Here is a 12,566-nt window from a genome sequence, read left to right as displayed (position 1 = left end):
TTGTTTGCTCCAATTTTGCTAGCGAGATTGCGATTTTTCCGATTTTTCACCACCCCTCGCTGGCGATGTAACTAGATCGTCACCTAGCTCCTCGTGGGCAAGAACCTGATTTTAATACACTTAGATGTGAATATAATTATACAGCCCCCTCACCATATAGTCTCCCTTCACTGAATTTTTGTACCTCACCAATGTAATGTCACGATGGTGGGATTTACAGCAGGTTGACCCAAACATGACCTTATCGTGGGGATCCCTCCAGGAAATAGCCCCCAGGGGAGGTGACCATGACCAGGCAGTGCCCTGGCACAGACCCAGACACATTGGCTCTGCCACACAGTGCCAACCATTGCCAGGGTGACCTGTAGGAAGACTCGTTCGGGGTCTCATTTATTTGTGTGGTTCGAGCTCCAGTGTCAGCAGTGACAGTTTGGGTGGGGAAAAGTGGTCAGATGTTGGCGACAACTGTTTGTGGGGTGGGGGCAGGGGTACATGAGATCTCTGTGAGGGTGTGGGGGGGAGTTGGGAAGGTTATTTTTTAGTATGGTTTGGGTGCTGGTGTGTTAAGCCTTGCCGCTCAACATGACAGTGTGAAACACACTCCTTGTTTTTTGACAAAGTGCCATCTGGCGAGAAAACCTGCCTGTTCCGCTAATCATAGGATCTGTACAGTGCAGAAGGAGGCCATTCGGCCCATCAAGTCTGCACCAACCACAGTCTCACCCAGGCCCTACTCCTGTAACTGCACAAATTTACCCTGCTAATCCCCTAATACAGGGTCAATTTAGCATGGCCAATCAACCTAACCTAATCGTCTGGTGAGAAACATGCCGGTTTTCAGTCGGATCCTGACATTGCCATTTTTTGGTAAGATTCTGCTCATAGCCTCAGTGTAGCAGTTGCTCATGAGCCATGGACAATTTTCGATTGCCCCAAGAGGTCATAGAGAAATGATCACAGATTTCCTCCTTTCTGGTTAGGATTAGTCTGGGTGTTCTTATGTTTTCCTGGGAGGTGATTTGGCTCTGTGGGTCAGGTGGTTCATGTTGGGATGCCTAATGGATCATGTGAAAAATGACAGGTCTGTCAGGACTGTTCCACACCGTTGTAATATCTTGTACATCTCAATATGTGCATTCCCTATTCAACCAGGAGCCATATCAAATCCAGGGATGAAAATGTAACCAGTCAGGAGGGAAGAGCGATCTGGGAAATTTACAACAATATGGGATGGGCTGATTGGTCTTTTACCTGTATTGTAAGTTAACAATGAGTGTGGAGGTTGATGGTGGTTGTAAACATGCTGTTCAGTCTGATCCTCTGCCATCTGGTGTGTTCACCTGGACACATTCCCATAACGTGAATTCCCCCTCCTTTTCTCTGGGTTTGCTGAGTGCCCATTCCCCACCATGAACCAGAACTATTCAGACCAGAGAAATTGACCTTCTTCCTCATTTGTAGAGTTGTGTACTCTTGGGAGGAAGTTATTTTGTTAGAAGGTAGTGAGCTGAAGATATATTTTTCTGTGGAACTTTTGAGATGATCTCTTTCCTCTGTGTTTTAACTTGTCTATAACCTTTCCTTAAGGTTCTCGAATGCTGACAAACCAATCACAAGCCAGGAAAGCAGTGGCAGCCCAGGAATGTAAATGCCCCTGATTTGAAGTCTATTTCCCCCTTTAAGTCAGGAATGCTGCCCATAGCCTCTTCTTCCAGCTTGTGACACCATTAACCAGGGTGTTCTGTACAAAATATCAACCCTCCGACTGTCTGTGAGCGAATGCAAACAACAAAGCACTGGAGATGAAGGAAAGAGGAAGGAGAGATGCAAGGTAGAATGTGGATACCTCCTTTTAGAGTTAAAGGACAGATACAAACAGTAATAAAAGATAACTAGAACTTAGCCTCAAGATAAGGAGACTGGAAGACAAAAGATAGGAAAGTATGTTGCCATGTACAGAGCTCTGGAGGACTGCATCTTTTGAGTGCTTCAAGAGGTATTGACGTCTGAGGAGACATAGTGCGGATCCAACAGAAGTATACCAGGGCTCAGAATTAAATTGAGGACAATATGTCTTCTATTCTCTTGATTTATAGAAGACTTGAGAGATGATTTGATTGCAGTCCAAAGGTGTGTGGGTTAGGTTGATTGGCCATGGTAAATACCCCATAGTGTCGGGGGAGCTGCAGAGTAAATACGGAGGGTTAAGGAGATATGGCCTGGGTGGGATTGTGGTTAGTACAGACTCGATGGGCTGAATGGCCTCCTTTGTACTGTAGGGATTCTATGAGATGTTGAAACTAATAAAGGGATTTGAAAGGGTAAATCCAGAGAAACTATTTCCTCTGGTGGAGTAATTAATGTTAAAGAAGCTATCACCTACAGACAAGTCCTCCGTATACACAGGATCTACTCAGATGAGGAGGATCTCAACAGATCTACAGATGCTGAAAGATGCCCTCATAAGAACAGGATATGGCGCTCGACTCATTGATCGACAGTTTTGACGCGCCATAGCGAAAAACTGCAACAACCTCCTCAGAAGACAATCACGGGACACGGCGGACAGAGTACCCTTCATCATCCAGTACTTCCCTGGAGCGGAGAAGCCACAACATCTTCCCCGAAACCTTCAACACGTCATTGATGAAGAAGAACATCTCACCAAGGGCATCCCCACTTCTTGCCTTCAAACAACTGTACAACCTCAAATAGACCATTACCCCAACAAACTACCCAGCCTTCAGGAGAACAGTAACAATGACACCACACAACCCTGCCACAGCAACCTCTGCGAGACGTGCTGGTTCATTGACACAGATGCCATCATCTCATGTGAGAACACCATCTACCAGGTACACGATACATATTCTTGCAACTCGGTCAACGTTGTTTACCTGACACACTGCAGGAAAGAATGTCCCGAGGCATGGTACGTTGGGGAGACCACGCAGACAGTACGACAATAGATGAATGAATTCTGCTCAACAATTACCAGGCAAGACTGTTCTCCTGTTGGGGAACACTTCAGCGGTCACGGGAATTCGGCCTCTGATCTTCGGGTGAGCATTCTCCAAGGCGGCCTTCACGACACACAATGCAGAGTCGCTGAGCAGAGACTGATAGCCAAGTTCCGCACACGAGGACAGCCTCAACCAGGATCTTGGGTTCATGTCACACTGTCTGTAACCCCCACGACTTGCCTGGGCTTGCAAAATCTCTAACTCTCCTGTCTGGAGACAATACACATCTCTTTAACCTGTGCTTAACCCCCTCCCCACTCAAATTGTCTGTACCTTTTTAAGACTTGATTACCTGTAAAGATTTGCATTCCAACCATTATTTTGTAAATTGAGTTTGTCTTTATACGCCCTGTTTGTGAACAGAACTCCCACTCACCTGACGAAGGAGCAGCGCTCCGAAAGCTAGTGGCGTTTGCTACCAAATAAACCTGTTGGACTTAAACCTGGTGTTGTGAGACTTCTTACAGAGTAATTAAGGACCAGTGAGAATTTTGAAGTTATTGCTTGCTCATTCAGGAGTGATGCCATGCAGAGCAGTAATCTGAAACTCTGTCTGGGAGAACTGGGGTAATAGTGAAATTGAAAACAAGGTAAATTTAGATGAGAAAAGATGGGAAGAAGTTCGAATGGAGCCACTAGCATGGAGTGGTTGGGAAAAGGCCTACTTCCGTGCCACATGTCCTGCATAATGTTTAGAAATTTCCAGGTTGAGAATAGATTTTGTTAGGTGAGGATTCATGGGGTTATGGAGCAAAGCTGGCAAGGGGATTTAACGTACAAATCAAAGATGATTAAAGTGAATGGCCGAACAACTTGAGGGGCTGAATTTACTTTTCCTGTTTCTATGTTCCCAGTGCAATGCTCCTTAAATTCCACATTTTATGGGTTGAAGTGTCTTCATATTTTGCAGGATTCAGTCCTGACCAGGTATATCGATCCCCAGCTACCGATAGATGGAATAATCTCGATGTGGAACCCACCCAGCTAACAACATTCATTCTTTTGCATTTAGTGTTCAGCCCGCTGTGGCACCAGGGGCATCATGAGACGTGAGGTTCGCTGCTCAGTGGAACCTCGCCTGTGCGATGAGTACACCAAGCCAAGCAACAAGAAGGAATGCATGGGTCCTCCATGTGACCGTCGCTGGACTGCATCAGACTGGGGACCAGTAAGTATTGCACTCATTTTACCAGTCTAATATATCCTGAGGAACTGTGCTGTCTGCTACCCACAAAATAGACCATCAACACAGACTATTTAATAAAGACACACACATTCCACAGACATTAACACATGGGGACAAACACCACCCCACCAAAATGAATTTCGATTGTTCAACACTCTCGGTGGAATAGGAAACAAATCTTAGTTATGGCGTTCACCTGTAATCCACACACGGTTTCTGGGTTCCATCTGACTTGGGCACTGGGACAATAGGACTCCAGTCACTAGAACTTAATTCAGTAAGATCATTTTGGAGCATGTACTCCATTTCCTTTTATATTTGCAATGACTTAGCTGGACCTAACCTATATGGATGATGTTTGTTCGGAAAGGTATCCGCCACATCTCCTCCTCCATGTGTCACAAGCTCCATTTTACCTAGTTTATCCCTGTAAATACATTTTACAGGTCTGCAGTAATTCTGTCAGTTTGCTTTATCTCTTATCTGAGGGATGATGTATCCACTGGTTTAAATTTCCCAGTATTTCCTCATTGTCTAATTTTAGGGCAGTCACTATTACAATTTTCTCCCTGATCCTCCCCCTGCTTTGTGACTAACAAGGCCTCGTGCTTGTTCTCATGTACATGGTCACATTTGGAAATGCTTTGAGTTCTAGTACTGAGTCTGCAGCTTAATAGGGTTGTTTTAATCTTGAGCCACTCTGCTGTAATTCAACTAAGGTCTTGAAATTCAACCCATCATTCTCACTCTCTATATCTACCTCATTCTCGGTTAACTTGCTAAAGATGATATCAGATAACCTGATTCCCTTTGCCTTGCCCTGGGCTCACAACTCCTTTCTCGTTTGTCTTAGCTGCTGAACCTGCGATCATGTCACTACACCATCTTAAAAAACCCAGGGTGGTCTGTTTGTAATTGTTCTGTGGCTGAATTTTCTACCAGCTGCTCGACCACAGTAAGCATCATGACCATCTGTAATCCTGCTATATCATTCCTAGAATGAATTGAATACCTGCAATGGGTAGGGTTTCAACGATGCTTATCACTACTTCTGTCTCCAAGCTACTCTCTAAACTTACTTTTATTGAAGGGATTTCTTTTGTTTCTCCTTGAATTCTGTGAATTAACTAACACCATCTCCAGCAACATCCCTTCTGGGCAACAAATATCTCCATCTCAGAAGATGGAGATCGATTTGCACCAATATCTTGTTACATTTTAAGAACGCCCGATTAAAGTCCAACAGGTTTATTTGGAATCACAAGCTTTTGGAGCAGTGCTCCTTCAGCCTTCTTACTGTGCCCACTCCGGTCCAATGCCAGCATCTCCATAGTATTATATTTTACCATTCTATCCTGCCCACATGGAAATGTTTACCTTTTACGCACAAAATGTTTTGAATCTATCTGCCACCTGCTGGTCATTCTACCCCTGTGCAAGTGGTGTGCACATTTTTATCCCCTTTGTCACAGTGTACCAATCCAACTGTCTTCTTTGATTCTCCAGCCTTTAAGTTTCCTTTATTCTGTGTATGATTGATAACCCCAACTGGATGACCATTTAGTCTCCAGCATTATGATTTGGTGTGGCTCAGTTTGTTGCAATGAAAACACCTAACTTTTATCCCTCACTCTTCCAACAGACTCGGGTTTATTTTGAGGGGGATTCTCCTTGGAGTGTCCTATCCCTCCCTCCCTCGCTAGCCTGCCCCCCTTGCACCTTCCAAGTTTCTAGTTTCCTCTGATCTAAAGATGGGTCTAAAGAAAAGCTTTAGTCTGGGGACCCATTCATAATTGTTCTCAAGCTCTGCAGCTTGTCTGGCCGTTTTAACATTTTGTTCTCGACATGCGTTCTAATCATGGCAGGCGAATCTTTAAATTCTGCCAGCAAAATGATCTCCCTAAGTGCTCATAGCTTTCAGCTATCACATCCATTTATCAAACTGACTTTGTTTGACCCTTTCAAATTCAAGGTACGTTTACCCAGTTAGTTTTCTTATATCTCTAAAGTGTAAGCCTTTGACACCAGCTCATAAGTACACATTCAAGTGTTCTTCACTGCCTCAGTCTCCAGACCTTTCCTCAGACAGAGCCACATTTGCCTCACAAGCCCTACCTATAAATTTAGCCTGTGTGAGTAGGGTCCAAATGTCTTGTGGCAATCTCATCTGCCTAGCTATTTTCTCAAAACACACGAAGTCTTGATTTCTTTTGCATTGAATTTTGGGAGAGCTTGTACGTATCTGAACATTTCCCCACAGGCTTCCTGCCTTGAATCACTTTCTTCTTCATTCAGCTCTGTACCTGCTGCCATTCGTCGCAGTTTAATTTCATGCTCCCTCTCTTTCTTCCTTCGTTCCTTTACAAATCTCTCTTTGGCTCTTTCCTCTCTCTTTACATCTCTTTCTCTCTTTTTCCATCTCTTCTCTTTCCCTCTCTTTCCTTTTTTTTTCTCTCTCTCTCTCTTTCCTGCATCATTAACCTAATTGATGTTCTCTTTCTACTTGAAGCTTAGCTAGTTTGATTTCTTCCCTTCTCGGAATATTGGGTCTGGCTAACCCCTCTTGTATATTTAAATGAGTTGCTAGACTTAGACAAGTATCTCAGCTTTCTAAGCTAGTGTAAATGAAGCTGCTTCCAATTTATTTGCCAATTCCATCAATTTAGTTTTGGCATACTTTTTAAACTTGCTCCGGTTATATTATCTAATTCCAGCTGAGATCAAACTACCTCCAAAACCATTTTGCAATCCTGTTATTTTAAATAAAACATTCTCACTTGTTTACACATGGCCATTACTCATTAGGTGCAAAGTCAAAAATCCCCTACATCTAAGGAATTTAAACTTATTAGTATCCCAGACTCGAGCCCCTAATTTTCTAGGGCGATGCCCCTCTGATGTTAACTGCGAGGGTATCCCAACTTGGAAATACTGGTTCATGGTGCTGTACAGTTTTGTCTACAGGAATGGTGGAAGGACCCATGTGTAATACTCAGTGAGAACAGTAACAAGCACAGTCCTAGTATAACACTGATTTAAAAGCTATTTATTACAATAAAGAAAAGACACATTTACACACACAGGACTATAATGATCTAAGACAGTTGTGTACAAGAAACTACTAAACTCACCCACAAAGTTGAGTAGAAATTGCCCTTTTTGTCTCAAAATATGTTTACAAGAACTCTTTCAGGACTTCTCTCTCCTCAAACAACATCCAATTCAATAGATCTAGAAGTAAAGGCCAGCTTATAATTACCTCATTGTATTATAATTGAATAGTTATTCTGGGAAGCATGTTTTGGTTCAGCAAAGACATGGTTTTAACTGCCTTCACAAAGATTTCTGCACTCTTGCTTCTGGTCTGCTGGGTTATGGGCTCTTGGGGTGCTAGATGGACCCTGCCTCTTGGTGCTAGATTGAATCTGCCTCCTGCTTCCATGAAAAGGTCATCAATAATACCATTGTTTTGCTTTGAAGATTCTCCCTATTTGCTTCCTCAGCTTCTGTTAGTTCTAAAAGATTAACATGTAAGCCTTCCTTGGATGGTGCAATCATATACCCCAAAGTTTTTCCTATTAGCAGAATGATAGATTTTTCAGTTCTGTTTCCAGCTGCTAATCACATTACACACACCCACACTGATGCAAACAGTCAGGGCCGCACACCCCACACTAACAAAGCATGGGGTTACACTGACATTGTAAGCTACACTGACATTAACACTCGGGGACACATACCTCACACTGAGATGAATGCTCAGGAACCCGTACCCCACACCTATTTATTTTGCTATGCTCTCGCCTCACTCTATAGTCTCTGGCACTATTGCCCCTCCTGACTCTAAAGAAAGAAGGCACCAGGAGTTCTTGTGAGTTTGATCCTAGCAGTGGACTGACTTGTCTCTATAGTGTTCTTTTTGTATCATGTTAGCCTAATGTGTTTTGGGGTTTTGTAGCAAATATTTCAGAATTCACTTTTTTTCAGATGGACTAGCAGCGTTTGCTCGAGTTGGCACACTAATCTTAGTATCTTGGGAAATTGCCTTGTTATAGACAGTCTGCTTCCCTTGCTGTCCCCCAGCACAGTGGAAGATCTGCTGCTTGGGTGGCTGTATTATGTCTTTAGGTAATCTAGGTTTTTGAGTTGATTAAGTATTGCCTGGCAACCTACTTCTCGCTGGAGAATGTCTTTAAATGAAAAAAGAAATGTTCGGTAAGGAATGGAAATTTAATATGGAGGAGTCATGCTTTCTGTCTAAATGAACTAGGACCAAATCCATTGTTTTTGGCTTGTGTTTAAAAACCCTACCCCTCCCAGATACTTCTCGGGATAACCCAGGCCACTTGACTGCAACCTGTTCAAACTGGTTTCTGACCCATTCCACCTCCACCACAAAGATCACTCACCTATATCAATGCTAACTCAACTTACAATTGCTGTTGCCTTTGTCACTTCCAGACTCAATTACTCCAAGTTTCTCCTGGCTGACCTCCCCATCCTCCAGTGGCCAACAATTCCTGACCATTGGAAATTCATCCTTTCCTTCCTATAACAAGTCCTGCACTCCATCCAGACTGCTTCATCGTCTTCTAATCTTGCACCTTCAGTGCCTCAAATTTCCAGTGCTCATCCCTCCATGTTGAAATGGTTTCCCTCTTCCTTTTCTGTTTCTGTGACTTTCTCCAGCTCCATAATTCCCCCTTTTCACTAATTGCAGCCTCTTGTACTTTACCCAACACTTCCTTCGCTCCATTTTTGGTCACTCTGGTTTTTGTCCCATGCCTTGCCTTCTCACCTCCCTCTTCTCCTTTTATAACCCTATTTTTTGACCAAGCTTTTGCTCATCCCTCCTAACATCTCCGTCCAGTATTTTTACAGGTGAAGTGCTTTGTGACATCTTCTGTGTAATATGTGTTCACTCAATATTCATTCTTGGCATATGGCTGTCAAAGGTAAGGCATGCATTTATTACCCATCATGAATTGCCCCAAGAAGCTGGTAGGCCTTAAAGCCCTGCAGCCCATGGGTCAAGGCATTTTCACTGTGCTGTTTGAGTGGGAGGTCTGGATTTTGTCCCATTAACCGTGGAAGGATGGTGATATTTTTCCATATCGGGAGTTGTGTTGCCAACTTGTAATGAAATGTAATCTTGGGTTAGCCCCATGACTTGCCTCCATGCTTCAGCCATTTGTTAGCTAGTCCTTCAATCCTTGTATCTTCCTCTGCCAATGCTAGCCCACTTTCCATAGTTTTATATCTATTAAAGAGTAATGTGTAAAGAAAATGACCAAGAAGCATTCATTTTTAGCGCCCTGATGATTTTTCTTCATGATTACATGCAGCAGTGTCCTGGAGACTGACCTTTGATTCCTAGAGGCGCTGGATGGTTGGTGACCCTGGTCGTCCTGGGTGAGATGTGGATGCCATGCAGCATTGAAAAGCCCGCTGTGCAGTCCTTCAAACTGCTGGGGTTTTAAATTTGGGTGATGTTGCGTGAGTTGTTGATGTGAGCTATTATGATTGATTGATTAAGCTGCGTTTTTCCTTTTCTCATTAAAGTGCTCGGGAGTGTGTGGAGAGGGCCGCATGACACGCTATGTGGTTTGCAGGAACAATGATGGGAAGGTGTTACCAGACTCTCAGTGCGACTTGATGACAAAGCCCCTGGCAGTGCACCCCTGCGGAGATAAAGACTGCCCTCCCCACTGGGTGTCTCAGGAATGGGAGCAGGTATGATAGTGAGTGAAACACGTGCTGCAAAGGGCAACTGGAGCTGACAGCCAATTTCAGCTTAAAAACAGAAGTAATACAGGAAGCATTCATGGCTCCACATCATAAAAGGTTTCTCACAGGGCATCTTGTATTAAGAAAGTAACATCTGAAAATAGTGTCCATTGTTGTGGGGATACAGCTAACAGCTATATACTGCTCTGCAGGATCTCACAGATACCCGATCAGTTGAAAAATAATTATTCCTCAGCTAATGGTTTGCTACTATACCTGCTATTCAGTGTTATTTGTCCACACACATCTTCCAAACAGGTTTCAGTCATCAAAATAGAGATGTCGGCTTGAAAGTCCAACAAAGTGAATAATAGCTGTGATGGGCAGCACGGTAACATAGTGGTTAGCTCTGCTACCTCACAGCGCCACAGACCCGGATTCGATTCCTGGCTTGGGTCACTGGGGCTTGCCCCCACCAAACCTGCCCTCTAGTTTTACTCTCCCTTGCCTTTGGGAAAAGGTATTGACTATCTATTTCACTTATGCCCCTCATTATTTTATAGACCTCCTATAAGATCATTCCTAAGCCTCCAAGGTGCAGTTTAATTCGCCAGGAAACTTGGTAGCTGGGCTCACTTAATCATGGGAGTGTCAGTTTCCTCGTGATGGTGGGATGGGGCCAGTGTGCAAAACCTGCTCTCTTGTGGCAGTTTTTCAGTCAGGTTCATTAATGAGTCAATTGACACCAATTATCCCTGAGTGTATCAGAATTTAGAGGTGGCTCAGGGATTAAATTGGAGTTGCACAGTTGTCTGGTAGTTTTCAAAGCCTGCCCAGCAAACCTGGTTGGGTTTGCCAGAGGCCTATCTAAGATGATCACTGGTTCACTGGGAGACAGTGTCTGATTGAGGGAACCGGTTTTGAGAAGTGTGGGTGTCTGCTGAGAACTACCCATCTGTCCTCGCCATTGACTCTTCACTTCTCCTGTGACCCCTTTCCAGCCCTTAGTAACTTGTGTTCAAGGATCCAATGGCAATTCCTGGTGATGGCCTCGGAATATTTCCGGGAGGGAAGTGAGAGGATAAAAGAGAGTGGGAGACTGGCAGAGTGAAATGAAACCAATGCAACCTGGCAGAGGAAAGCACTGGACTTGGAGGCAGGAAAAGGCGGACTTGGAGCAGAAAGTTGTTGGTTGTTGGAAACAGGTTAAAGCAACAGCCTAAAGTTTTCACAATATCTTCTAGTCTTAGTTTTAATTTTAATTGACTTTCCAGGGGAAGGTTCACTTAGTGTCACAGAGATTTACATCATGGAAACAGGCCCTCTGGCTCAATTTGTCCATGTCACCCAGTTTTTACCATTAAGCTAGTCCCAATTGCCTGTATTTGGCTAATATCCCTCTTACCAATCTTATCCACTTAACTGACTAAATGCATTTTAGAAGACAAAGCCGTACCAGCCTCTGTTACTACCTCTGGCAACTTGTTCCAGACACTCACCAACATCTGAGTGAAAAGTTTGTCCCTCTGGAACCTTTTGTATTTCTCTCACCTCACCTTAAATCTTTGCCCTCTAGTTTTACTCTCCCTTGCCTTTGGGAAAAGATGTTGACTATCCATTTCACTTATGCTCCTCATTATTTTATAGACCTCCTATAAGATCATCCCTAAGCCTCCAAGCTCCAGAGAAGGAAGTCCCAGTCTACCAGCACCTCCTTTATAAATCAAATCATCAGGTCCCTGTAGCATCCTAGTAAATCTTTTCTACACTCTTTCTAGTTTAATAACCTTTCTATAATAGGGTGACCAGAACTGTACACAGTATTCCAAGTGTGGCCTTACCAACGTCTTGTACAACTTCAACAAGACATTCCTGCTCCTGTATTCAGTGTTGTGACCAATGAAAGCAAAAAGGTTGAGAGGGATGGGCATGTCTTTGTCTGCTAACTGGCATATCGCTAGCCTGTGGGAACCCCTGATGCAGGATATTGGTAGGGACTGACTAATGGACTGTTTTAATAAATGATTGACCTTGTTCTACTTCAGTGCAATGCCACGTGTGGCCGGGGTAGGAAGACTAGGAAGATTCTGTGCGCTGGTTTGGAAAATGGAGCTTACAAGGAGTATGAGGAGAGCCGGTGTGGGCATTCAAAGAAGCCTAACGAGGAGGCAGCCTGTTTCGAGAGGCCCTGCTCAAAGTGGTTCAAAACATCTTGGTCACAGGTAAGCAAACTTACCTGATTACCTGGGAGCTGTTGTGTCTCACTGATTCACATGAAGTTATCTTTCCCCTTATTGTTTCTTTAATTTTCTCTTCTTTTCCTACACAATTTTCCTCCCTTTTTGAAATGATCCTACAGAAACTGTCAACATTTAGAGAAATATGATGCCATGGTTATTAAGTATGGTTAACAAGATTTCATGTTTTAAAGCAAAATAATTTTATTGTACAAAAGCCAAACTAAGCAAACAGTACTAATGGAGCACTTTCTTATGTAATTACTTATACTTTACATCAAAAAGCACAATAAAACACAACCACATATACTTTAAACTAAAATCCACACTTTGCTTCTCAATTCAACCAAAGATTGTTTTTTTTCATCCTTTTGAAAATACAAAAGCTTGGGG

The 12,566-nt window shown here is 43.4% G+C and overlaps 1 protein-coding gene across 1 annotated transcript in view; it reads left to right on the top strand.

Annotated features, from left to right (window-relative positions):
- LOC145348419 (ADAMTS-like protein 2) overlaps nt 1-12,566 on the top strand; it is a 100,573-nt gene that overhangs the window by 78,798 nt on the left and 9,209 nt on the right. Inside the window, exons 14-16 of the mRNA XM_080196633.1 lie at nt 4,036-4,191; nt 9,772-9,942; nt 11,982-12,158. Of these exons, the coding sequence (XP_080052759.1) occupies nt 4,036-4,191; nt 9,772-9,942; nt 11,982-12,158 (504 nt within the window). The remainder of the gene's footprint in view (nt 1-4,035; nt 4,192-9,771; nt 9,943-11,981; nt 12,159-12,566) is intronic.

Source organism: Carcharhinus amblyrhynchos, chromosome 9 (assembly GCF_965287045.1).
Source record: "Carcharhinus amblyrhynchos chromosome 9, sCarAmb.v2.hapA, whole genome shotgun sequence".
Classification (NCBI taxonomy): Eukaryota; Metazoa; Chordata; class Chondrichthyes; order Carcharhiniformes; family Carcharhinidae; genus Carcharhinus; species Carcharhinus amblyrhynchos.
The sequence above is the reverse complement of the archived record's forward strand: the minus strand, read 5'-3'. Positions and strand labels throughout refer to the sequence as shown.